Genomic DNA, 27,924 nt, shown 5'->3' with positions numbered 1-27,924 from the left:
ATATCTCTTAGGCACCAAAGTAACAGGAGGCCTCCCGGCTCACAGACTCAATGTCATTCCAAGGCCACAGCATTTTATTAGCAGGATTAAAGACTAGGAGGAAATATTTGTTGTCAGTATCCTAGCTAATCTTCAGAATACCCCAAGCTTTGGCAGTTGCAGGAGAAACTGGCCAGTCTTTATGAGGCAAACAAAGTGCCTTCCTACCTCTGGGCTGCACTGTGATGACCTAACTCTTTTACTATGTCTTTACAACTCAAATGCAGCCTGGGAGCCATTAGCAAAAAAAAAAAAAAAAAAGACCGGTGCCCCGATGTGTTCCCTGTGCTTTTGTATAAGGGGCTAGTGAGTCAGCTCATACATCATTCATTCTTTGCATAAATAACAGGACTTATTCTTCTCAGTTAATTGCATGCTGGGCCTTCAAATTGTGTGAGAGACAACCTGTCTCCCACCCTTGGATCCAGACATTCTTTCCAGAGGCACATTCCAGCACAGGCTTTGAGTTTCTGAACACCTTCCGTTCCACATAGAATTCCTCATATCTCCTCAATAACTGGGGGGGAAAGGCATTTTGAGATGCCCGTGGCATTTTGTGGAAAGCCATTAATCACAGATTGCAAGCCACAACAATAACCCCCACCCCTTTGAGCTAAGAGACTTTAGTATTCTTATTTGTTGAAATTGTAGTCTGCTCCACACCCCTAGTCCTTTGTCAATCTTAAAAGCTATGTGCATTATAAACTTAAGAATAACTGACCAAACACATGGTAGGAGCTGGAACACAGCCTATTGTTTCTCATGGGATGGCTAGTGAGAATGGCACTGTTTATACCCGCTACAATGAGATTTGGGGATGATCTTAAAAAGTGATTTGATAAATTCATGGAGTATACTTTATGTCTGTTAGTGGCTACAGGGCCACAGCACTGACACTAACTTCTCCCTTTTCCTCTGCCCACACGACCTTGTGCCACTATTCTCCATCCAGCCACTTACTATCTCATTGTCTCACTCCTTACCTGCCATTTGCTACCTCCCAGGATTTCTGGGGCCTTCCTTATGCCTCAGTGCTGTGCTCTGAGAAAGGGATCCTGTGTAAGGAAGCAAGCCATTGTGACTGAGATGCCATGACTGTGGCAAGCACTGTTAATCTGAGGCCCTTCTTCACGTGCCTCTTCCATGAGAGGTCCAGAGGGTGGCAACACACGAATGGGGCCTTTCTGCCATGGCTCCCCATTTGTGGAATTCTCTCCCCAGGAAGGCTCATCTGGCACCTTCATCACATCTCTTTAGATGCCAGGGAAACACATTCCGCTTCCCCAAGGCCATTGCCTGATTTTACAATCTATGGCCTCTTAAACGTGTTGGGGTGGGGTATTGTTTTTCAGTTATTTTGTTATGTATTGTGCGTTTTTAGGTTGTAACTCCCCCTGTGATCTTCAGATGAAGGGCGGTATATAAATCTAAATGATGATGATGATGATGATGATGTTAACAATCCCACCTGGCCTGCTGCTTGAGCCACATAGCTATATATTATAGTGCTGGCCCTGAACGCTATCAGTCATGATGGCTAAATATGGCTTGGTCAAATGGCCTGGCAGTCCTAATAAGATCAGTGGAATGGAAGTTCCCAACACTTGCTACAGTTATCTAGTACAGTGGTACCTCGGGTTACAGATGCTTCGGGTTACAGACGCTTCGGGTTACAAACTCCGCTAACCAGGAAGTGGTTGCTCCAGGTTAAGAACTTTGCCTCAGGATAAGAACTGAAATTGTGTGCCGGTGGCGCAGCAGCAGCAGGAGACCCCATTAGCGAAAGCACGCCTCAGGTTAAGAACCGTTTCAGGTTAAGAACGGACCTCTGGAACGAATTAAGTTTTTAACCTGAGGTACCACTGCAATCAATATACATCTTGGGGGGGGGGGACTAGCAAATATACTCAGTGACTTCACTAGAAGCAGAAAATAGGTGGAAGTCCTACCTATCCCATAGTAACTAGTTTTCTATTCAGCTTGCAGAATACTAATTTAAAATAGTTTTTCCTCTCTTTAAATCCAAGTGTACAATGAAGGCAATAACATAATCTTAATACTATGCATATCTATTTATATATAAGTTCCACTGAGTATGTGTAGGATTTTAGTCTTTTTGTCAAATGGTGTGTTCTGCCCTAGTTCTTGACCTAAAAATCAAGAAAAAGAGCGGTTAATTAAAAAAAAATCATACAGAAGGCATAAGGTATATGAAAGAAGGCTTTGCCTGTGGTAATGGAATAGTGTGGAAACGCTGTGTCTGCTATTTGCTCTGCAATAGCACACTGAGATTTTTCTAGAGCAAGTTATTTGTGGCTTGTAGCCTCGATCTTGGCATAATACGGAAATGTAAAACAAAGAGTGCTGTAATGGGAAATAAAGAAATTTGTACAGGATGTTATAATTTGCAGCACATTAGCATTAGATTATTAGGTCCCTGTAAAAGAGGACCCATCAGCATATTTGTAAAAATGCTTTATAGAAAACCTCTTTGCTTAAACAAAACTCTGTGCATAAATATAACTTGTTTTGGAAAGAAACAGTCTTTTGGCACTTCATTGCATGAAGTGCTGTCTTGAGTTTTAGGTATTTATATACATGGCTGGGTGGGGGAATCGTAAACAGTGAAGCTGAAATGAAATGTATCAACAAACACTTTTTTGCCTTTAATTTCCTTCTGGCTTTACTGTTTACTATTTCCCTCCTCAACCATGTATGTATGTATAGGCTTCCTTTAGGGCTCACAGGCCCTAAAGGAAGAAACCAGTCCAAACAGCACTTCTATTGTACAGCTTATTTAGGTTGCAGTTCTTTATTGGGTTTCTGTAACTGTTGGGAATATGTGAGTGTGGGTGATTGTGTGCAGGTGCAGAATGCCTAAGGCACAGGCATGTTAGTAGATGTGAATACTGAGTATTAGTGTATTGAGTGGAAATCTCTGTTATGGAATATGATGTTTTATATATTGTAACCACGGATTTTGATGGTTAGCATATTGCCTTTAATTTTTTGCCTTTTCTGTAAATTGCTTTGTGATCTGTTCTGACGAAAAGTGGTGTATAAATACTTAAAATAAAATAAACAAATAGTATTTATACACACACATTGTTATGCATATATGGTGTTTTAAAAATTATATCTGTATTTTTAATGAAGATTTAAGATTTTTTTTAGGGGTGTTTCAGCCAATTAAATAGCATACAAATTATGTTAAATATATCACACCTACAACTCAGGATAACATTTGTGCATTTGATGAAGCAAAAGCTTTTGTCATAATTAATAAGTTAGTTCTTAAAGTATCACACAACTGCAAGAGACTAATATGCCGGCCTCCTCTGGAAATGGTTGCTTTGGATAATATTGATGGAAGAAAAGGCTAGTTGCTTACAGCCTATAATCGTGCTTCTGTAACATCTTTTAAAAACTCTGTTTTGCTTGTGCTGTAAACCAAATAGTAAATACTCTGGTTCTTGTGAGTTTCTTGATAGTTTGAAAGATTCACAATTAGTAGTTTATGTTGCTCCATAATGCAATGATGACTTTGAAATTTACTTTATTGATTTACATAGTACTCTTTTGGTCCATCTAGCTCTGAAGGAGCTGTTTTGACAAACAAAGATCACTCCCATCCCTTCCTCTTTAGTTTCTTTTAAGTGGAGGTAGAATTTAACTTGGAAACTAATGCATGCATATTTATTATGCACAATGTAAAACTACTTTTATGTGCCCCTAAAACAAATAGACACAGTTACAATTAAAGAAAATCCTACTGTAATTACACTGACTGACTCTCCCATAAACATTCTTCGTAAAAGGTCAGCAAAGCCACTTCCACTTTGTATGTATATTTCCAAGAGAACGTTCAAAGACCCATGCTGTCACTCTCTTCCAAGAATTTCCAAGAGTTCTTTTTAGATAAGCCTAGGCTACATGGATGTGCTGATTCATATGTCACTTTGGAGAAAGAGAGAAAATCAGTGAAGGCAATCTGCAGCTTCCAGGATACTTGATTAAAGCCCAAAGGAATGACAGTCTTTGCCAAATATTTATATTGCAAAACCCTCAGCCTGTGCTGGTTAAATAGTATGAATTCCTTTGTATATTAGAAAGGGACACTTATAAGTAATTGAGTGTTCCATTACAGTGGTACCTTGGGTTACATACACCTCAAGTTAAATACGCTTCAGGTTACAGACTCCGCTAACCCAGAAATAGTACCTCGGGTTAAGAACTTAATTCATTCTGGAGGTCCGTTCTTAACCTGAAACTGTTCTTAACCTGAAGCACCACTTTAGCTAATGGGGCCTCCTGCTGCTGCCACGCCATCGCCACATGATTTCTGTTCTCATCCTGAAGCAAAGTTCTTAACCTAAGGTACTACTAACATGAGCCTCTGATATTGGTAGGCATTCTGAAGCCTCCAGATTGGCCAGGCCTGGTCTAAAGACTAGGATCTTAGGCTTCTGCCTTGTCCTGCTTAGCAGAACAGAACCTTCTAGCTGTAGCTCCAGTGCCAAGCCACTGGCAATGGGAACGTAAAAATGAACAAAGCTTCCAGGCTCTGGTTATGTCTACACATAGCCCCAATCTGGCTTTGTCAAGAACAATATTCATGATTTTGGAGGGGCAAGAGAAGAAATCCACACTAATCATGTTGATAATGTTCCATCCCAGTGGCTTTTCTGTTTGTGCCAATATATTTCAAACCCAGAACAACTTCCCTGAAGAACTTTGCCTTTCGTATGCACAACCTCAAACTGAATTCGCCAAGTGGATGCTTAGAGTGACAGGCATACTCTATGGATTTTAGCAGCACAGCAACCTATTGTAGCAATCCCTAAGGAAGAAATATTTGCTGTTAGTAGCTAGACTAAGGGTTGTTTTTTGTCCCCAATTTGGTTATTTCTGCAGACTGGGTTTTTCTTTACAATCCCATCCTCTTAGTGCTATTTGGTGACCATTGCAAAGGAGGAGGCCAAGGGCAAATGAATGCAGGATAGACATGAATGCTAGCCTTAAATGTATTGAGTAGGAGCATTACTCTGAGTAAGTCACTACTGGCTGTGAATGTAGCATCTGTGGTGTGTTCTCATTTTTGCCACGTTGCATCTCTCACTCTGCCTGGAGCCTTTTGTGCCTTACATTGGCCCAGTTCCCGAACAGCTTCTTCAAATGCCCAAAGACTTTGAGCTCATTCATTTCATCTCCACAGCTCCTCTTGCTAAATCCCAGAGCTTCAGTGTCTTGCTTGATTGATGAAGGCAGACAGCTTTCTTTGGCTCGTATAATCAGGAGGAGCCACTGAATACTCTCCACAAATGTGCATTTCTTTTATGGATTTCTTCCTCTCCATTTTTAATTTGGGGTAAATTCATCCCAGAGGTGAGATTATAACTTTATTCCCGCCCACAAAAAATACTCCATGAGTTAATGAACTGAAACACAGTAGTAGTGTTTCCATGAAAATGATTCATTTAAATGTATCTAAGACAGGCATAGGAAAACTCCGGCCCTCCAGATATTTGGGACTTCAATTTCTATCATCCCTAGCTAACAGGACCAGTGGTCAGGGATGATGGGAATTGTAGTCCCAAACATCTGGAGGGCCAGAGTTTGCCTATGTCTGATCTAAGACAATAAACCCAGCAATCTTCTCTAAGGTACGGTATCTTCTTCCCTCTTTGGACACCTCTTCCCTGAAGGAGTCCATAAAGCTGCAATGATAGCCCACTACTTGATCTATCTCTGCACCAGGAATGAGGAAAACATCTCAGCTTAAAGGAAGCGTTCCCTCATGGGCAAGCTTTGGAGCAGTGGGTGAGGCCAGAGGCAAAAAGTGGGCAAGACAACAGATGTGGTCCCTGTGCAGTGGGTTGCAATCTATACAGATGTCAGTGGTTTCTACACTCACATTTCCACCCTCCATCCAGACATTATTCAGGGACACATTTCATCCAGGCAAAAGTACTCAGGAGGGTATTGCAGGGCCAGTAAGGAGGGTATTGCAGGGTAGAGGAGGTAGGAAGTCTGGTGTGGGAAGAATCCCAAAGGCTTGACAGAGAGACCTGGAGGGCCACATCTGATCTCCAGTCATGAGATTTCCCAGCCTTACAGTACCTTCCAGGGACTGCCAATGCAGCACCCATGCTCAACAGTACCTCCTATGGCACCTGCAAAAGGCCTCAATAAATATCCACTCAAAAATCCACAATGCACAAGAAACAGATTGGTCTTCCTGTTTCCACTGTCTTGGCCTCTCCCATACTGAACACACCCCTTAACAAGGCCAGGTTTCATTGGATGCTGGGCCTGGGCACCTACCCCCTTTCCATTATGAACAGAGGAGAGGGACAAAGAGCTTCTTTAGGAGAGTGTGGTGGTAGATGATGTAGGAGACTTTCCCATTGGTGGGGAAGGGGCTGAGGGTGGCATGCTCCCATCATTCCGAGGTCCTGCCTCTTTTTCCGCTCTCTTGGATGTGGCAGCCATTTTGTGTTAATGTTACTCTCCCATAGCCATTGTTTCGTATTATGCCACACACCCCACAGCATCTATGTTATTGGTACCCACGGCACTTTTCCAAAATTCCAAATGTGCCAACAAAGGTTGGCAACTCCTACTAACTATACACTATATCCTAGGAGAACTTGTTAATTCATGCTAATTCTCCTGCTGCTTTATGCTGATGGCTTTAAACAATAATGATTCTACTTTTATTCACCCTCTCCTCCTCCTTAAAAAATAAATAAATCTGTGCCTCACATAGTCAGTTCTTGGCCATGTTTTCCTGTTCCTGGTGACATGTGGCAAAGCAGATATGTAGAATAAAGAATTGTCCAAGGGTAAGTGGTGGAAATGTTGTCAATTTGGATAAGTAGCAGTTTAGGAAAAGGGGGTTGGGTGGGGCCTCTTCTTTGATGAATCTCTCCAGCACCTGAAACAAAAGCAGTAGGAAAGGTTTTGGCTTAAAATAAAAAATAAAAATCTGAGATTCAGTTCACAGCATTTAGAACATCTGTTTTTCCTGACATGCAACATGTTCTGTTTTAGAATATAAAGAACTTAAACATATTTTCATCTGTTCCTACTTTGTCCAGCAGCCGTTGTTTCTCAAAACAAACTTCTGCCAATATCTAGGTTCATTTGATGGCCAAAAGTATGTCTCTCTGTAGGCTTTCTTTTGCATGTCTCTTCTTTCAAGTGCAAAGCATTAAAAAATAAACTCCAAATGCTGAACATACGATTCTCCTCCATCCCAGAGGCTGAGATACTTAGAAATTTGCTTTTAGAAACAAACTGTCAAACAATGAAAGTGGGATCAGCTTTGTTTTTCATGCCTTCAATGGAAATAAATGGTTTGCATCCTGGTATTTAAAGCCTCATTGTTCCCTGTAAAAACCCTCCAGTTTATAATGCTAGCCTAAATAAAATATTTACTTATTTTACGCTTAATATTTTTCCTTAATGTAAGACAGAGTCACTTTCTGAGCATACCAGACAGTTTCTACTCCAGGGCTTTGCATGGGACAAGGAGATGCTAATTTGAGGAGAGAGGTGAATACAAATTTTGGGTTGGAAGGGAAGCAGATCATGAAACTTGTATTGGGGGAAAAACCAACAACTTGGAAATTGTGTGGATAAGATCCCTTGTCTTACTGAGGTGGATTCTGCTGTTTCATACACAACACATTTCTCCTGGTGAAGGGTCAGGGTGGAGGTACTCTGGCCTTATAACTGATCATCAGTAGAGCACATGGTTCAGTTCTTAGCATCTCCATCTAAAAAGGATGGTGATAAGAAATATTTCTGACCTGGAGAGCTCCAGCCTATACTGAGCTAAATCATAGAATTATGGAATCATAGAGTTGGAAGGGACCCTGACAATCATCTAGTCCAACCCTCTGCAATGCAGGGATATGCAGATTTCCCTTACAGGGATGGAATCTGCAGCCTTGGTGTTATCAGCACCACGCTCTAACCAACTGAGCTACCCATCTGACCAAATGGACAAATACTGAGTGAGATGGATCTGGCAGAAGGCAGATCCATATGCTCCTGACACATTACTGCAGCTGTAGCATTACCTGAAGAAACATCCTGTAGCAGCCTTGCTGAAGGTCTGGGTCACTGAGCAGACAGGAGGCCAGCTGGGAATCTTGTGCATGTCATCTTAAGTTCCATGGAAGAAAGGCAGGATATAAACATAATCACAAGTATTTATTATTTCAAACATTCATATCTGCCTTCCCATCTTTTAGTGCCCAAGATGGCTTATTTAAGATCAGACGATTATTTTTAGAAATCAGCTAATACATGGAAATATGGAAACAAAAACCCAACCATATGCCCGAACACATCAAAAACTAAGTCTGAGAAGCAGGGCAACTAACAGTGAGCAGCCATCAGGAAAATGCCTTGATGTGTAAAAGATGGCACTGACTCAGTTTTTCTGCCGTGTGTGTTCCAAAGACTGGGCACTGCAAATGCAAGGGTCCTTCACCACCTACTTTGCCTCTGAAATGGGAGGACTTGGAGCAGGGCTTGCACTGATTACTTCAGTGGATAAGCAATTTCATATAGAAGGAGGCAGGTCTTCAGAAATGCCAGCCATAAGCCTAAATCCCAGTCTGGCCACTGAAGGTCATAACCTAGCTATGTTAGAAGGTCATAGCACTAGCTATGTTAGTGGTGTTACACAATTTGTAGTGAGAACTTGTAAAGCAAACAAGGAATCTTCTAATAGACCTCTGGGAAGACATTTTAATTCTGTTTGCTGGGGTGTTTTTCTTTACTAGTTGACTTCTTGAAGTTCCTAATAGGCTTATATGCACCCTTGTGTGGTGGCAACCATTGGAGATTACACTGACAGGAGCGTCTCCTCTGCTGTACTTAAAATGGGTGCAACGGGGGCCTCCACGGTGGTGGTACAGCCCCCTGATCATTCATGCAGTCACTGCATGGTATTGCTTTCCTCAAGCATGAAATGAATGCAAATGCAACAAGCTATTTATATACAGTACAATAATAAAAATAACTATAATTTCTTAGGAATGTAATATTGGCTCTGAAGAAGCATATGCTAACCTAAGATTAAAGCTCATTGCTTTAACCTGGTGATCCACGACCAGCTGGGATCAAGACACTGAAATGCCCTTGAATTCTTTGCCAAGTTAAGCCTTTAAGTGACAAAATAAATATATTTGCTTGGGTGGACCACGACAGAATTGCTGACATTGCTTGGAGAAATGAGTCGTGCATCAGATTAACCGCTGGCAGACTCTTTACAAAAGGCCAAACAGATTCTGGAGACTGCCTGTGTTTGGTCGCTTCATAAAGCTCTTTCTAGGGTGAATCCCATTGGTGCAAAGCATAGGATCAGGATTCAAATCACTTTCCCAATGTAGCAGTGGAAGTATCTTGCTTTGAAGATGCAACATGAAGACACAACAGTGCAGCACATCCTGTTTTGGCTATGTAGGACAACCATTGAAAGGTGGACATGAGAAGTAGTGCAGGAGACATAGCAATGTAAAGAAAAACTCTGCTCACTTTCAGCCTTAACAATTCTGAGTTATTGTTAACATTATTCCTAACTGCGCAAAATGCCGAGGGCTGCCCTTCTGCCAGGCCTACTTTCTTAGAAGAGGAAATATATAATTACAGTGTCCTTCCCATCGTAATTTCCCTTTATTGCATTTTCAATAGATGATCTATGGTGCTAGCTATATATCAGCTATGCCAATCGGGTTATTCCCTCATTACTTGTCTTCTGTGTACAATTACGAAAGGGTGCTGTCTCCAGATCCACCAGAAAACCATTTTAATATCATTTCCCACTGATGTGGTGGTAGCAGAGAAAAGAGGAATTTCCTCCCAAGGACTTGACTTTCAGATGGTTGGTTTGGGATGAATAAGGAGTATGTGTGTGCGGGAAGGCAGTTATTTCCTTGGTATTATTCCTTATTTCTTTTGTGTTATCTCCCTTCCTCCAAGAAGTTCATATTTTCTAGGTAATTGTGAAAGGATGAGACAAAAATCATGGTGTAGCAGTCAGAGCAGTTTTTCCTAACTACAGTGGTACCTTGGGTTACAGACGCTTCAGGTTACAGACTCCGCTAACCCAGAATTAGTACCTCGGGTTAAGAACTTTGCTTTAGGAATGAGAACAGAAATTGTGTGGTGGTGGCTTGGCGGCAGCAGGAGGCCCCATTAGCTAAAGTGGTACCTCAGGTTAAGAACAGTTTCAGGTTAAGAACGGACCTCCAGAACGAATTAAGTTCTTAACCCGAGGTACCACTGTAGTGCACTCCAGCTATGCTGGCTGGGATTGATGGAAGTTCTGGTCCAAAACAGCTGGAAGGCCCAGGTTGGAGAAGCCTAAGATACAGCAATGGCCTAGGGCTGTGAAGACCGAAGTTCAAATCCCTGATCCAGCATGAAGCTTACTAAGTGTCTCTGGGACAGTCCTGAACTCTCAGTCTAACCCACCTCTCAGGGGAGAACCACATGCACCATCCTAAACTTCTTGGGACACAAATGCACTTCATCCCTTAATATGGTGTGGAGTGCTGAGCAAAAGTGTCTGGAAAACAAATACTGAGCAGCACTGTTTACCTGATGTTAGCTTTCTTCTTCTTCTTTGGGAACAAAGATAAAGTGCAGCTGGTATAAGACAGGATGTAACTGACTTAAAGACAAACATTAAGAGGAATGTTGTGGTCATGGCCCTGAAAGCAGCTGTTTGTGTGTAATCACCAAAATATTTTATTCTCCAAGCACCTAAATCATTTGACCCACATGAGACAATCCAGAAACATTAAGACTCAGGGATGGGGAAATTGTCCCTTCATGTCTATAAATAACTCTCATGCCCAATGTAAAATAGAGCAAGAATAAAAACTAGATTTATTATACCACAGTGCTCCATTTGGTTTCGACTGAGGTGACCTACATCTGAGGGAGGGATGCTACTAATATTTTTTTAAAAAAATCACTGCACCGTATAAGCACTTTTGAGTTGAAATATCAGCTGAGATCTACACTACTGAGGATGGACTATAGTTCAGTGGTAGAGCAAGTGCTTTGAAAGCAGAAAATCCTAAAGTCCAAACTCTGGCATCTCCCGTTAGAGGATTTCAAAGCAGGGCTGAGAAAGGCCTCTGTGAGTCAGAGTTGACAGCACTAGGCTAAAGGTAGTGGGTAGGAGGTAGATTGTGGCACCTTCCCTCTGTTGGGGTGTGTGTGCAAAAAATGCTGGCATAGTTGGAGATAAACTGATAATGCAAAACACTTTTCAAGTTCTTAATGAAGAATGCAAAGTCAGAACCACTTAACACAACTCAGTTATGTCTTATATGTTAAGACAAGCTGAATGTGCATTCTTTGTAAAGTTAAAAATGCATCAGTGGACACGAAGCAGTTATCCCTCACCACCTCGCCTTACAATGGCCCTGGGCATTCCTACTGGGCATCAGTGGGTTGCTTATTGCTGCTGCTTGAAGAGGAATCATTTTTTTTTGTTAAAAATTTAAAGCATCAGTGAAGAACCTTTTTCAGCACGAGGACCAGATTCCCTTCTGGGACACCTTTTGAGAGTGATGTGAATTTTACCTTTGTGCAGGTTAGTCTGCACACACTAATATATACTGCTGTCTCCCATCTAGACAAACAAGAGTTTGCCAAAGTTCAAGGGCACATTGCAGGCAGCCAAAAACACTTGTGCTGTAAAGGAAGGGCAGTGAGGGGTGTGGTCTGGGGAGAGTTCCATGGGCCAGAGAGAGAATCCTGGAGGGCCACATTTGGGCCTGAGGTTCCCCACCTGTCTTAAACTGTTGGAGAATGCACCTTCAGGGGTGAAGTCAAACCATTGGAGAGTTACAGCGCCTGCTGTGGCTGTAGAGAGTGATGAGGGAGAGATGTGTTTTGTTGCACCTGGGGTAGATGAAGGCGTCCAGTTGTGCTGTTGCAGATGCACCATGGCATTTCTTCTCTCTGCGCTCTTCCCAGCGGTCATTCCTCCTCTGGTCACTGCTGTGGATACACAACCTGATTGTTTGTCTGCAAGTGCTGCAGTTGACTGCAAGGGACTCCCACATGGTGGGGTTAATGTTGCCAGCTTTCATGTCATGCTTGCAGACATCTTTGCAATGCAGAGTTGGTCTGCCAACGGGCCTGGTGCCTGAAGCTGGCTCCCTGTAGATTACACCCTTGGGTATCCTGCCATCTTCCATTCTGTGGAGATGGAGTAGACGTCACTGAGACAGGAGTGTGAACATGCTGGGAACATGTGGGATTGGGAGAGCACATCTCTGCTTGAGACTCTGTACTGCTAACTGATGCCCAAGGCTGCCTTCTACTAATCCCTTTACAGTGGTACTTCAGGTTAAGTACTTAATTCGTTCCGGAGGTCCGTTCTTAACCTGAAACTATTCTTAACCTGAGGTACCACTTTAGCTAATGGGGCCTCCCGCTGCCACCACACTGCTGGAGCACGATTTCTGTTCTCATTCTGAAGCAAAGTTCTTAACCCGAGGTACTATTTCTGGGTTAGCGGAGTCTGTAACCTGAAGCGTATGTAACCCGAGGTACCCCTGTATAGAAACGACCTTTGCAAAAATTACACACTCTGGAAAACTGGGCCCTAATTTCCTGATAACACCAAGGTTTCCACTTGTTAGGAAAGCCAGATTGCACGTAAAGAGGAAGCTGATAATTGCAGTGTTTCCACTTTCCTCCTGATCTCCATTCAGTTTTTATCACACAGTTTGGCTTACTATAGAGAGTTTGGAAAAAGAGGTCTACTAAAAATAAAGAGGTGTTTGATAACACATGTTTTGATGAATCATCTACGAATCATTTGTGGGAGACGCTGAAATTAGACAAAACACCAGAAAATATGTTGTGGCATTCCATCTTGACTTGGTAGGGGACATACAGACAGAGTAGTAAACCAACAGGAATTTGCTATTAGTAACTTGGTTTCTGTCATTTGCATAATAGCAAAATGTAAGAAATGTTTCCCACAATTACATATACTAAAAATTATGGTGAAAATCAAGTGGTTTTTTCCCCCATGACAAGTTCATAAAGACATTTTAGTTAAAAATTATTCTCAATTTTCACAAAACCTAGCTAGCAGACCCACAACAAGCAACAAAGAAAATGGACAATGAATTCTAGGAGTCAAAAAATTATAGAACACCATACCATGTGGAGTGGTTATGTCTCATTTCATTAACTAATCTTCCTGTGAAAAGGGATTGGCTTAAAGGATATTTTGAAGAAGGCTGGACAATTCTTCCTCATTCATAGTTGTTCTTATGAATTGCTTTTTGCAAAGCACTTGGGAGCTTCTAAGCATTTCCAAGTGTCTGATGCTGAAATAGTATTTCTGTCATTTCCATTAAAGTAAGCATTTTAAAAATTAGTTTACTTTTCTGTAAAGCAATCTGACATGAAAAAGAATTGGGTTGCTGAATGAAGAATATGGCATTATAGGGCAGGAGTTCAAAGTATTGTATGTTAAGTCTCAGAAACTAAACTAGAATTTTAAATGTGACTATGGCTTTTTCCTGAAGGGATGGGAAAATCCCAAACATGCTCACTTAAGTTGCAATTCTATACCCATTTACCTTCGTAAGTGGGGCCTACTTCTGAGTAAACTTATAAGATTGTGTTGTCAGTGCAGTGCACCAAGATAGCACAAGCAAAATAATACCCACATTTACATCCTGCACATGCTTGCCTGACGTATGCAAGGAAGTACAGGCTACATACAGACTGCATACAGTAACAGACCCTCCAAGTGTCTCTATTTTCCAGAGACAGTCCTGGATTTACTGAAGCCATCCCAGTTTCTGATTTGATCAGAGAATGTCCTGCTTTTCCTTAAGATGTCTCTATTTTCATCAGAGAAATGTTGGAGTGTATGCATTAAAGGTTGTAGCACATGACAACAAAAGTACAGATGGCAGCTGAATTCTTCTGTTTGGCCTTCTCAGTAGTGACACCCTCCCTGTGGAACCCCCTCCCTTCAGATGTCAAGGAGATAAAGAACTACAAAAGGAAGACATCTGAAGGCAGCTCTGTATCAGGAAGTTTTTTAATTTTTGATGTTTTACTATGCTTTCATACAGTGCTTTTTTCTGGGGTTACGCAGGGGTACGCATACCCCTAACCATTTTGTGAATCTAACGGGAGAAGAAACTAAAAAAAATAATTTTTTAAGTTTCTTCTCTAGCACGGTGAATCGTCAGTTCCGTTGCTACCCCAATGGCGGCCTCATTTCCTGTCACGGTCTCAGACGGAAGCAAGCGTTTAATGTGTGAAGTAGGAGTTGGAATCTAGCATGGTCAGTTCCATTGTTACTACCTCCGATGGCAGCTTCATTTACTTTCCTGGTGATTTTCTTGAGTCAAAATGAGAGTACCCCTAAACATTATTTTTTTTTAAAGCACTGCTTTCATATATGCTGTAAACTGCCTAGACTGGGTGGGGTATAACAACAACAACAACAACTTCTATAGGGAAAGCCTTATGTGTAGATATCCCTTTGGTCCCAATTCTTTTAGTGTTGACTCTGGAATAAGTGTAGTCATTTTGCATTTGGGAGAATTTCACTTCCTTTCCAGGTTGTCAAGACTTTGGCTGTTAATTTTAAAACTAATCATATTTGGCTGCATCCTGCCCTGATTAGTTCTCCATTTCCAGGATTCTTATTCTGAAATATATAGTACACACAGTTACATTATGCTTGTTAGGCAACTGTTTTATTATTCCTCATTCCAGCCATGGTCCCTCCTGCTCCACCTTAGTACTATTAAAATATTCCACCCTTTTCTTTCTAACACTGAACATGAGCATTTCTACTTACTGACCCATCCTTAATGGCACACCCCGCCTTTTCTTTTTTGCTCTCTCCTAATACTGAGTAGTTATGGACAATTTCTAAGCCATTTGGAAATGAGGCTAATGCTGAGAAATATTTGTATCTTCTAATTGGATTGTGCTTGGTACTGTCAAGTAGCACACACAGCTTTGACATTATTAATATTTCAGACGATAATACTGTAAAAGGAGTCACTTGGAGATTTGTCATCCATTTAAGTAATGCAACAGAATAATGAGGTTTTGAGACAGAGCCATTAGCTGCTCTTGCATGGCTGTCTGGTTAAGATGCTGCTATTTGAAAGTCTATCAGCGCCAATCCTGGATATTTTGCCGCTTAATCAACTTCCTCTCCCACCCCCCAACCTCAATATGATGCTCCCTTCTTTCCTCTTTGCAGTAGTGTGTACCTGATCTGCCGTTCTCATGAGATACTATAACCAAGGTGGTGTGGTTGTGCTACAGAGGGCTCTGGACTGGGAACTTTGTGGACAGTCAGGCGGCACAGAGTGAGAGAGTTCAATCAGGATATATGGAGGGGGGAAGTGTTAAAGCTCTCTCCTCTACATGCTACGGTCCTGATCCAGCTTCTCCCCACCCGAACAAACAAACAAGAAACAAGAAACCTCAACTGTGTATGAGCAAACTGTGTAACAATCATCATATCTAGTTTGGCGGCAATATCACTTTGCGCAGGAAATCCAGACAGCAGCTACTTCTAACTTCCCTGGGTGGCTTGTACAAAGGGAAAAGGAAAAAAATGCTGCTCCCCTAAACTTGCCTCCCAGTCTGTCCCTTGCACTGTTCACACCTACCTTTCTCCAGAAGATGTTCCTAAAAGTACTATTTTGCCTAAGTCCACAGAGTCTTTTTTTTTTTACCCAACATTTGCTATTTTAAGTGTGCAATGGAAAATAGCCCTTTGTATTGTGAAATACAAAAACTGTTTAAAGAGTAAAAAAAAACAAAAACATGCCTGAATCTCTACTATGCAGTGGGTGGTGAAAATCAGGGCTCATTTAGTGATCATTTGTTTCCATTCCATTCCATTCCATTATTTTCCTTACCCACAGACCATTGTTGGTTTTGGAGTCCGTTATACAGACAGTGGTGTGTACGAGAGGAAGAATTTATTGTTTTGAGAGTTTTCTCCTGTGAATCTTACTAATCACTGATAGACTTTTCCTAAACAAAACTCATTGTGGCTTCTGACATCAGCTTCACAGATGACATTCAGTCATGCGAATAAGTCAGAGATGGTAGTAGCAGGAGTAGGAGAGGGAACCAGACATGCTGACAATTATCTCTGAGAATGGCTGTTGTGTTATGTTGCACAGTCATTGAGTCTAGTCAATGAAAGTCTAGTCAGCAGATCTTGAGAAATTTTTAAAAAACAAAAAACTGCTAGCAGTCAGAGCCCTGTGAGTGGTCTGCTGCTTTCTAGCTGAAGTTATAGATCTGGTCAGTTCTGGATGGCAGACTGTAAGTATGTGATATAATAAAGGGTGGCCCAAAAGTAGCTATACATTCAATCAATCAATGGATTATTTTTCTTTACTGAGATTGCTAATGATAAGAACTTGAGTCAAGAACAAAGAAACTGGATTCTAAAGCAGTATACCAACTTTTGGGCCACCCTGTATATAATAAATAAATATTTTCATGCAAACATTCATAAGGGACAATTCACATAACTGTGCACAGAAAGAAAAACACCGCAAACTGAGCTGTGTACACAGGAGACTCCCATGGTTTTTACAGTAGTGTCTAACATTAAACAGGATGCTTGTGACTGTATAAATGGATTCTACCTTTGGGCACGCAGAGATTCATTTACACTACCCTTTCTTCACCCACTTACATACCAAATAGAGGAATCTGTTAGTATGGGCAACCATCTGAAGTGAGCTAGGAACTAAGAGTTGTGGGACATTCCAGAAGCCAGGAGTAAAGAGAAATAAAGTTAGCAAGAACTAAAAGACCAACTATGGTGCAGAAGCAAAGGACAAACTGGGAGACAGGGCTAAGGATACAATAATATCCTGCTGTTCAGAAAGACTTCATTCCTCAAGCAGGAATCCAATTTTCCCTCCTGTCCAGAAGGATCCAATGGCTAGCCTGAGTGGGGAGACTCAGTACAGGACCAGAGGGTACCTCACTGAAAAGCTGCCATTTGGCAGGTCACTTGCTCACCACACAGGGCAGCTCTCTCTGTGATTCTAGCAGCTTTCTCCTGATACACTGAAATTGCATTTATTTGTTTTTCCACAAGAGATCCGTAATCCTTAATTCCCTATCAATAAATTGCAATCCAGGACCTTTCTGGTGTAGTCAGTGACTGCATGGTAAAGATGCTATTTTGACAGTGACTATGGTGTTCTCATGATCACTTGATAAAAACCATATGAACCCTATTCTGCTCTACCTACTAACTCTTACGATTATGATTAAATGTATGCAATGGATTCAGAGACCACTGAAAGATGATGACTAATCTCTTGGTATACAGTTGCTGTCTGAATAACAGTAAGAGTAAATGTGACATTGAATTGTTTTAAAGAAGTCCTTATATAGGAGCAAAAGTATATCATTAATACCGTATTTACTCAAATCTAATGCTCACTTTTTTTGGCCAAATTACATTGCAAAGATTAAGGTGCATATTAGATTCAATGGCGCATTTACGTTCACCAGCAAATATTTGTTTTGTTTTGTTTCAAAGTTATGAAAATTGAGGTGTGCATTAGATTTGATGGTGCATTAGACTCGAGTAAATATTGTAACTGAATAATTGTAATAATATGTACAGTATTATGCATTCACACAGTATTATGTAATCACACAAACACACATACACTCCACAAGTAGTGGCTTTGACAGTTATAGAAACTTATTGGTGTTGAAGACTGTACATTCTTTGGGTTCTTGTAACACTGATTATAATGTGAGTTCAATATCAGCATTATATCTTTCACAAGGAAGAATTACTACAACTTAAAATGGAGTCATCATGAAAATAACGATGGTAAGCAGTCCAGAGTTATCTTTGATTTTAACGTGCATTTGGGAACAATAAAATCTCTTTTGGTGAATACTGCATGCGAGATGTGCAGATTCATCATTTCACATGGAGAAGAGGAGGTTAAGGGGTGATATGATAGCCATGTTCAGATATATAAAAGGATGTCACATAGAGGAGGGAGAAAGGTTGTTTTCTGCTGCTCCAGAGAAGCGGACACGGAGCAATGGATACAAACTACAAGAAAGAAGATTCCACCTAAACATTAGGAAGAACTTCCTGACAGTAAGAGCTGTTCGACAGTGGAATTTGCTGCCAAGGAGTGTGGTGGAGTCTCCTTCTTTGGAGGTCTTTAAGCAGAGGCTTGACAACCATATGTCAGGAGTGCTCTGATGGTGTTTCCTGCTTGGCAGGGGGTTGGACTCGATGACCCTTGTGGTCTCTTCCAACTCTATGATTCTATGATTCTATGATTCACTCCTTTTACCTTGTCACACATTTAAGGAATGCTTTGCTGTGGAGCAGGATTTGCAGTTTCCTAGCTTGCCAACATTTTTGTATGTCTGCAACTTACTGTCTCAGATGAATCCTTATTTTTTACTTTAGAGCAGCAGCTTGTTGAGAATTCATGAAACTTGTAGCTGTCACACTTTGGTTTACAGTAATCAAGCCTGCACATTTTCCAGAAGCATAGCCATGTCAGTCCATTTTAGCAAAAACAACGAAGGGCACGGTGGAACCTTAAAGACTTGCACGATGTGGGAGCAAAAAAAAAAAAAAGTACTTAGCAACACAGAGCTTTGAAGCCTGTTGTTATGATGCACTTTAACATTTATGCTAAACCATACCACAAAAAGCAAACTTGGTCATCAAGTAGTCAAAACAAACAGTTTGATCATTACAATAGTCTGATGGAATTAACTTAATAGTGTCATAAACAAACTGTATCATACAACTCTATCTGTGCATATTTATTATTTAATCAATATAGTTTGCAGGTAAAAAAATAAATTGCAAGTAAATATGATTATGTGTGTTGCTATTTTCTGCTTTATGTGAAGTTGCCTTCATTCATTCATTCATTCATTCATTCATTTTATCAGTTGCTTTATCTTGCCTAGGGCAACCCAAAACAACTTACAACCAAACAAACATACAATAAATCTCACATAGATACATTAAAACCAAGGGAAAAGATAAAAGCATTAAACACATCCCAATCACTTTTAAAAGCCACAGATAGTCAAAAGCCAAAGCCCTGGTATCTAAAGATATATAATGATGGTGCCAGGCACGCCTCCCTGGGGACAGCATTCCACAAATGGGAAGTCACCGCACAAAAGGACTGTTCTTGTGTTGCCACCCTGCACACCTCTTGTGGAGAAGACACACAAAGAAGGGCCTCAGATAAGGAGCCCAGGGTCTGGGTCTGTTCACATTGTGAGAGGTGGTCCTTGAGGTATTTAGAACTACTGTCTTTTTATGGAACAGAATTTCCCTTACCTTAAAAGTTACTATAGGCAGGCAAAAATCAATACATCAAGTCCTTCCTGGCATGGATATATGGATGGGAAAAGATACATCTGTTGATTTCTGCCTCTCATGCAATTCTTAACAGTAGCAACTCTACAAATTATAAGTGAGCCTCTGGTAAGCTATAGTTTTCACTAAGCAAATGTGTTATTATCTATGTGCCTAATGTTGACCTCAGTGAGATTCTGAATGCATGCTGTACCATCATGTCTTTACTTCAAAATCTTTATTTAGGGAGAGATATGATTTAATTTAGCTATAAGTCTTGTGATTATAGATGCGTGTGGAAATATAAAATCATGGCTTCTGTTAGAAAATAAACTTCAGTTTGGAAGAAAAAAGAGGCCTCAGTCCCAAGCAGTCTTTCATGCCTTAAACTTTCATGGATAAAAGTGAAACTCTGCATAACATCCCTTCATTATGCTCTCTTGAGCTAGATAGGGTTGCCATATTTTGAAGAGCAAAAAAGAAGACACATTTGCCGACTTATACTTTTAACTGTGGATCTCTATGACTCTCATCATGAAAAAGAGAATGTGTCCTGGAAAAAGAGGACATATGGCAACCCTAGCTAAAACTATTATCAGTTCCAGTTCCTGGCCTCGGGGAGTAATGATGACGAGGCAAAACAAGAATTGGCCTTTTCTGCAGTGGCTCCCCAGTTGTGGACTGCTCTCTCTTACATTGCCTTTAGGCACCAGGCAAAAATGTTCACCTTCAACCAGGCCTTGGGCTGATTGTCATCCAATGCCCTTTTGGATGTGTTGTGGAAGAGGTGATTATTGGGTTGTTTCTGTTTTTATTATGTATTTTGTGGGGGGTCTTATACTGTAGTTTTGTGTTGGGAACTTCTTGGAGATCTACAGCTAAAGGGTGGTATCCAAATGTAATAAATAATAATAATGTAGAACATGGGCAGGGAACATTTTCCTTATGTTACTAAATAACTGCACTCAGCTTCCATACATCTGGGATTTAGGAGGAGAGGTATCCATGTTTTATTTTAGAAATAAAATACTCCCAAACTTGCTACCTTTCGATTGCAATCTTCCTGTAACTTTAAAATCTACATGGTGTATAGAAATTCATTTGGTGCAGTGGCCCCATCCCTGCATCTCCATGCCAGGAAAAATGGCACCTGCTGAACATATGCCCACAATGTGGTTGTTGGAAGGCATGGGGATTCTACCTGAAGTACTACCTAACTTGCCTGCACATTCAGTCACAATAGGGTAGGATGTCACTGGTTGTGAGCTGTGGCAGCATAGGGGAATCTCCGGCCCATGGGCCTAATTTGGCCCACCTGGCCGCTACAAATGCCTTGGAAGGTCGTTTTTTCGCAAGCCCCACTTGCTAAAGTCCTATTTGACACCAACTGCCATTTTCGGCAGCATTCCGTATGTTAAGACTTGTATTTGTTATGAATGTTTCTTACATTTATGCATGTTGTGCACAGTAGAAGTAACCCAGGAAAGAGGTTCGGGCAAACATTTGATAAACCACCAAATGCCTCCTTCCATTCTGCAAGTCCAGTGCCTATTAAAAACACAGGAGGTCCAGATAAGGAACCTCTCACCAATGGCCAGAGAGATGATGGAAATTGTAGTTCAGCAACATCTCAAGGACTACAGATACCCCACACCTGATGTAGGGGGCATAAGGAACCTCTCACCCTAGGAGCCAACTCCTGGGGGCAGAGTTCCCTTCGTGCACCCCCTAAAATATTTGAGAGGGCCAGGACCCCCCAAAGTTGATGGGTATTGTCATTCAAATAGGGTGCCTGCACCGCATCATGTGACCTATTTCTCCCCCCCAAAAAAAATATTTTATCCAAATTGGCACTTCTCCCTCTCCCAACCCCACGCCTTAGCACTTGTGTGAAAAGCAGAAGTTCAGCCGGTGAAGTTTCTTTCCTGGCACGTTTCTCCCCTCCCCCAACAAACTACTGCGAAGAAGAGACACAGATTTAAAAAAAAAGTAGGCCGTCCTGTCAGGGACGTCGCGAGGATGGAGGCGAGCCGCTGCTGCCTGAGGGCTTCGACGCCGGGCGCTTCAGGTGCCCGCCGTTGCCGTTACACAAACGCAGCCTAAGAAGAGCGGGCGCCGTTTTCCCCTCACGACAGCGGCGGCCGGTGCTCGTCGTGTGAGGAAAAGTCCTCGTGGCCGGCCGGGCAGCCTTGCCGCCGCCGCCACCTCCCTCTCTCCCTCCCTCCCATCAGGCGCTCTTTCTCCCTCTCTCCCCGTCAGCCAGTCACTCCGCGCTTGAGCTGAGGCGCGGCGGCTGCGGCAGAGGAGCCGGCTGAGGCGTCCTCTCCCCCTTTCCCGCCTCCTTCTCCTTCCTCGCAGGCAGGCGAAAGGGGCTCGACTTGCCACCCGGCGGCGGCGGCTGCTTGGGCTCCCGAGCGTTGTTTGGCGCTGCCTTGCCTGCGGCGGCCATGACCTCGAGCGGCAGGCGGAGAGGCCGGGAGCGGGGGGAGCCTCACCAGCAGGAGGAGGATGAGGAGCTGCCCGTGTACCTGGCGCGCCCGGGCACCGCCGACCAAGTGCCCCGCCAGAAGTATGGCGGGATGTTCTGCAGCGTGGAGGGCGCCTTCGAGAGCAAGACGCTGGACTTCGCGGCGCTCAGCGTTGGGCAGAGAGGGGCCCGGAGAGCCCCGTCGCGGCAGCAGGAGCCCCAGCAGCCCCCGCCGGAGCCCGACGCGCCCCCGGACGAAGCCCCGGCCCGCAGCGTCGAAATCCGGGCCCGCTCCAGCAAGGAGCGCCTGCAAAACCTCGACTACGAGGATTACAAGGTAAAGGGGGTGGGATGGGGAGTCCCTCAAGGGTCAGAGAGGAGGCAGGGGGACCGCGGAAAGGGGCGGGGGTGTCGGTGGGTGGCATCTCTGAGATGGGAAACAAAAGATGAGGCGATGAGGGCGAGGGAGACCCGCAGCCTGATCTGGAGGGGTGTGTAATGTGTGTGTTCGTGTCGACGGCTCTTTGTGGAACCTGTTTACTCGCGAGTAAAGCGCCCCCGAATCGCAGCCTTCGGCAGCTGGGCTGACACGAGACAAAACTACTTACTTCTTTCTGGGCTTGTGCGTGATCTGCCCTCTTGAGAAACGTCCGAAGCATCTTTCGAACATCTCGCCCTCGTCAAGCTGTGAAGCGGTTAAAATTCAACAGAAGTTAAAACAAAACGGCACGAATCCTACTTGGCCGTACATTTTTACGGCCTGTTCCGAAGTTGATGATGGCTGTTAAGACGGTTACTAAGAGAGAGAGGCCCCTAGCGCCCCCCCCCTTCCTCCTGAAAAATAAACTTAGCAACTAAATAATGGGTGGATGAGGCATCTTTTCAACACTTCTGCCGTGTGTTTCCTGACGTTCCCGATAAGCCCTTGCAGCTAGGAGTAATTCTGGTAAGATATCAGGGTTTAGAGATGTAAGAAACAACTCTACATACTCTTAGTGGCGCCTGGATCTTAATTGTAGAGGTCACGTGACCACATTCTAATTATTATTCACCATCCCTGTGAATGAATCAGTTGCTCATTCTGCTCTGTATATATGCTGAATCTTCTTTATTGCTCACAGAGGTTGTGGTTAACCAAGAGGAGGCTCTACAACTTTTTTCTGTTTCTTTTCAAGAGAAAAAGGGAGAGACAGCTTTTCTTTGCCATCAGCCTGTACTGCACAAGCCGAGTGTCAGCATTTTTAAAGTTATTAACTTAAAAGCTCTATGTCCTATGTTCCAAGAATGGTCAAGTAAGCCAATCAGGAGAGAATGCAGTCAATTTATGCCAGGATTGGTTACTTTAAAGTCAGTCCTCCCCATTTTCTTCATAAAAAGGATGAACTTGGAACTTAATTTAAATGGCTTGACTTTCAAAAGTTTGACCTTATAAGGAGCAGCTGAATAAAACAGGAACACCTTAAATATTGCATCATAGAAGTAAGAGCTCTTTTTTTAGAGGTTACATGCACCCTTTTAGGTTTTAAAAGTGGCCTAAGCATTCTTTTTTTAGGGACGCGGGGGGCGTTGTGGGTTAAACCACAGAGCCTAGGACTTGCCAATCAGAAGGTCGGCGGTTCAAATCCCCGCAACAGGGTGAGCTCCCATTGCTCGGTCCCTGCTCCTGCCAACCTAGCAGTTCGAAAGCACATCAAAGTGCAAGTAGATAAATAGGTACCGTTCCAGCAGGAAGGTAAACGGCGTTTCCGTGCGCTGCTCTGGTTCGCCAGAAGCGGCTTAGTCATGCTGGTCACATGACCCGGAAGCTGTAGGACGGCTGCCTCGGCCAATAAAGCGAGATGAGTGCCGCAACCCCAGAGTTGGCCATGTCTGGACCTAATGGTCAGGGGTCCCTTTACCTTTAAGCATTCTTTTGGGATCCAAGAATTTCCAAGTCATTTATAAATAGCCTTTATATTCCGTTGGTCTTACCTACTGCAAAACGGGAAAAATACCTGAGAACTACTAAAAATAAGTGTCCTGCCTTCTAACCCCATCCCAGTTATATTTCAGGAAATCTTCTCTGAGCTGACACCAACAAAAGTTGGTACCTGAAATCAGGGGTGCGTTTTTCTGATTTTGGTCAGTCTGTTTCCTTGAGCTCATGTTTTGTTTGTAGCCTTGGCTAGAATACAGGTGACAGGTGAGTGATACCTATTCCTTTAAGGCAATGTACACATTAGTGGCTTAAAATGCAGCAAGGTTGTAGTCCCCATCCTCCCTGCTGTATTTTAAGTCACATTTGCCAAGTTGCTGTGCACACCAGAGAGGGGGCAAGGATGTCTTCACCCAATGCACATTACTTGTTTGTTTTCCTCAAGCCTACAACCCACTCACCCTCAGCTTCTGCTCATGGAGCTGTCATCTGTGCATGTAAATGTACATACTTCACCTTAATTGTGAAATGATTGTGGATTACGTTTTCAAATCAGATGAAAGCTGATTTGAGGGAAAATATATCAAATAGCAGTGTTTCTCAAGAAACTACATATGGATTGTGGCTGATGTCATGTGGACATGGCTTCAAATGCCAGTAGTGGAAGTGCACTGGAGTCAGAGTTAAGTGCTAAGTGTACATAGCTGGTGTTACTGATAGATGCTTCATACATGATAATTTCCATACGGAACTAACAAGTGTGGCAATGAAACAGAACCACTGTTATGTATGTGGTAGAGCTTAAGTTTTGCTGCAAGAACATGAATCAAGAATATAATGCCAATATTATTTATGCAATGTATATATTTGTCACAAATAAGGTTTTTCTGATAAGTCTTAAGTGATGGTTTACATTGTTAGTTACTCCATGCAGGAGAAAGCCACCATGCATTAACTAGTTCTGAGTTCCAAAGGGGATGGAACTGTGCCAGATACGGGCATAAGTGTTGGTTGGAAGTTCTCCTGTCCATTTCTAGGTCATTTCTAGAATGAATCCCTATTTCATATGATTCAGTAAGGTTGCTGCTTTGCTAAAGGGCTGCCTTAACATAATAAGGCTAATTTCACACTGAACTTCAGTTCATCCAGCTGTAGATGAGCACCGGATCCTTGAGATTGGGACAACAGATCCTTTGTCACATGTAAGAGCTGGCACCCTTTTAAGCGTGTAAGCCAAATAAAACTGATTGGAAGATTACGTTCTTAAGCAATGAATAGGTTATAAATGAACTGTTGATAAATGCTTATAATGGTATGATAACTTCTTTTTCTTTAGTTCTGCCTAGATCTGTATTGATCTAGGGTTGTTAGTTCAGGTATTCCTGATCTGAAACTTTGGAAGAGAGCTGTGCTGGATTTTTAGCTGCGGTAGGTTTTTCTTCAAAAAGGTGCAAAGAACGCTGATTTATTAGTACTGTGCTGCCTTTCAAAGAGCTTTTGCTAAATACTTGCCAAAAGAGTCTGCCATGACACAGACTTTCAGCTACCAACTTTCTATCCAATTCCTATCTTACTATTTAGTCTTGTTTATCCCACCCTTCTTCCAAGGAGATCCTGGGAGAGTACATGGATTTCTTACCCTCAGTATTTTTTCTTGCAACAACCCTGTGAGGTCAGTTAGACTGAAATATAGTGACTGTCACCTATTGGGGATTTGAACCCAGGTCTCCCAGATCCTGCACTTAAGCCACTGCAACACACTGTTTCTCTTAGGATCGAGACAGCATTATCACACAAATTTTTTTCTTTACCAAACAAATAAGATGTGTGGTGATCCTGGTTGGGGCTGGAACATGAGGGAACTTCAACCATTTGTCCCCACCACTGTTGCAATCTGGGTTGAGTGGGGGAGAGTTGCAGTTGTTATTTTCTCCTAGAACATTGGCAGTCTCTGGGCTGTGTGTGTGTGCAATCCAGATCAGGACTGTGTTGAGGACAAATGGTTGGAGCCCCCTCACCTGCCTTTGGTCCAGAATAGGATTGGGGATTCCTGCAGCTGCTATTAATTTAATAAAACTAGTATGCAAGGGCCAGTCATGTGTTAACATAATACCTTTGTTCCTTTGTGCATTACACTCTACATGGGTGCATGGGCTGAACCTCAGCCCTTGAGCACCCTGGAAGCTCTATTGCCCCACTAGGAAAGATGTTAGAATGTACACTTATTTATTTGGGAAGCCTATATCCTGCCTTTCCTCTAAAATAATCCCCAAGGTAGTTTAAAAACAGCAGACAAAAACCAATAAAACAGTTACAGGACTATAGCCAAATTTACCAATAGAAGAAATATCACTTATCACCACATAAAAAACCCTCTCTCTGGTAACTACCTCCACATCCTTTAAAGGCAAGTTTGTGAACACTCACAAATATCAATGGTTTTTTTTCCAAAACAAAGTTGATATGAGTAGTAATTTCTGATAAAGAAAAGAAAAGACCACAGGACATGCCCACATTGTATGCCTCAAAGAGGGTTTTCAGCATTATGTTGCCAACATCTTTCTAGACTAATCAACCTTATAATCAATCCTTATAAAGGTGTTGTGGAGTTCCATATACTCCAGACTTCCTTTTTTCATTGAATCAATCTCAATTTTAAATCTAAACAAATACCGCATATTGATGCTGTAGCAACTTTCTGTCAATTGGAAAACATCTAACTCTGTTTCATTTGTCTCCAAGATCCTGAACATCAATTTTACAACATTTCTATAAATAAGTAATATGGGTTTAATCTTCAAACATCCATTTCCTCCAGGAGATGCTGAGGCTTTCAAAGCTGATGGTCCAAAAATAGACTAAAATGTGCTGTAGATGAAGGTATTGCCATTCAGCACTAGTGAGTCAAGTGGTATGTACCTGTAAACCTGAAAATGGCAAAAAAATCCATCTAATCCTATTAAGTGGTCTAACATGTAAATAAATATCACTTCAATCCACATCTACTATTTTATTATTTATTTTATTGTCTTTTGTTGTTATATTTTTAAATAACACTTTCCACACATGCACTTGCCATACATACAACACCCACAAACAGTAAACATACTTGCCAGGCATACATCTGTCTAGTTAAGAATTCAGTACATACCATTCCCCACTATTTCTGGTTATTTCCCACTGCCTCCAATGATTTTTATATAAGTTATGCTGCCATCAGTAATGTTTTGAAATTGTATTTATCATTTATTCAGTTCTCTTTGACACGCAGGGTGCTCACTTTTTTAAAAAGTTGCTGCTCACCTTCTTAAAGTTCCTCTGTTTTTCTTTGCTCTCTATTGCTAGCTGGCTGCAGAAGTGCTATTAGTGTAACAACTTGTAAGGGACAAAGTTCTTAAATAAATAAGCACAAGAAATCCACAAAACACCCAAGGAACACCTGAGCTATAGAGGGAGAAGACTGGTTGGTAAAAGGCTAAAAGGTGGGAGGGAGCTGCTGTTGCCATCATTAACATAACCCTGTACTGTATATGGGGTTGCCTGTCAAGGAGACTCAGAAGCTTCAACTGAAAGCCTCATTCCCATGTTGGTGGCACATCATCCCAGAATGTATGGCATTTGAATAGCTATGTAAATACATCAATTTATTTTTTGCTATGTTCTACGTCCACTGTTGGAGGCAAAATGCCTTTGAATAACAGTTGCTGAGTATCACAACGGGGGAGAGCACCTTTGTACTCAGGTCTTGCTTGTGGACTTCCCCTACATCTCTAACTAGCCACTGTAAGAAAGGATGCTAGTCTAGATGGGCCTTTGACTTAATCCAGCAGGGCTTTTCTTACATTCTTTGAGATTCTTATGTCCAGTACTGCTATAAATTAGATCTGTCTGAGTAGACCTATATAGGATTGCACAATAAGCAGAGCTAAAATATATGGGAAAACACTGTTTTGTGAGCTTTGGGAAGCATAAGGCAGAATGATTATTCTGTTAATTACATCTACTTCATCTACCTTAATCAGAAAAAACAACAACATTCTATTCTGTTTTTCTTTATCCGAGAATTGGACAAGT

General features: G+C 42.1%; 1 protein-coding gene and 2 long non-coding RNA genes across 9 annotated transcripts in view; 1 reads left to right on the top strand and 2 right to left on the bottom strand.

The window, feature by feature from the left end:
• Nucleotides 1-3,623: 3,623 nt before the first annotated feature.
• Nucleotides 3,624-23,190, bottom strand: LOC310673068. 6 transcript variants are annotated; one of them, XR_014508792.1, is made up of 5 exons: nt 22,926-23,190; nt 22,544-22,620; nt 18,522-19,493; nt 8,127-8,211; nt 6,678-6,976 (listed from the first exon to the last, which is right to left on the bottom strand). It is a non-coding gene; the product is annotated as an uncharacterized lncRNA (long non-coding RNA). The 6 variants fall into 6 exon arrangements; XR_014508793.1 differs by having other exon boundaries at nt 18,522-18,687; nt 22,540-22,620; nt 22,926-23,174; XR_014508796.1 differs by lacking the exons at nt 22,544-22,620; nt 22,926-23,190 and adding an exon at nt 3,624-3,996 and having other exon boundaries at nt 6,805-6,976; nt 18,522-20,913.
• Nucleotides 14,545-18,049, bottom strand: LOC310673105. The gene is made up of 2 exons (XR_014508856.1): nt 16,794-18,049; nt 14,545-14,761 (listed from the first exon to the last, which is right to left on the bottom strand). It is a non-coding gene; the product is annotated as an uncharacterized lncRNA (long non-coding RNA).
• DPYSL3 (dihydropyrimidinase like 3) overlaps nt 21,452-27,924 on the top strand; it is a 54,772-nt gene continuing 48,299 nt past the window's right edge. Inside the window, exon 1 of one of the 2 annotated variants that reach the window (XM_083430814.1) lies at nt 21,452-22,272. In XM_083430814.1, coding sequence (XP_083286940.1) covers nt 21,916-22,272 — 357 coding nt within the window. In that variant the 5' untranslated portion in view covers nt 21,452-21,915. The remainder of the gene's footprint in view (nt 22,273-27,924) is intronic. The other variant, XM_083430815.1, reaches the window with a different exon arrangement.

Source organism: Podarcis tiliguerta, assembly GCF_965153285.1.
Source record: "Podarcis tiliguerta genome assembly, chromosome: 2".
Lineage (NCBI taxonomy): Eukaryota > Metazoa > Chordata > Lepidosauria > Squamata > Lacertidae > Podarcis > Podarcis tiliguerta.
The sequence above is the reverse complement of the archived record's forward strand: the minus strand, read 5'-3'. Positions and strand labels throughout refer to the sequence as shown.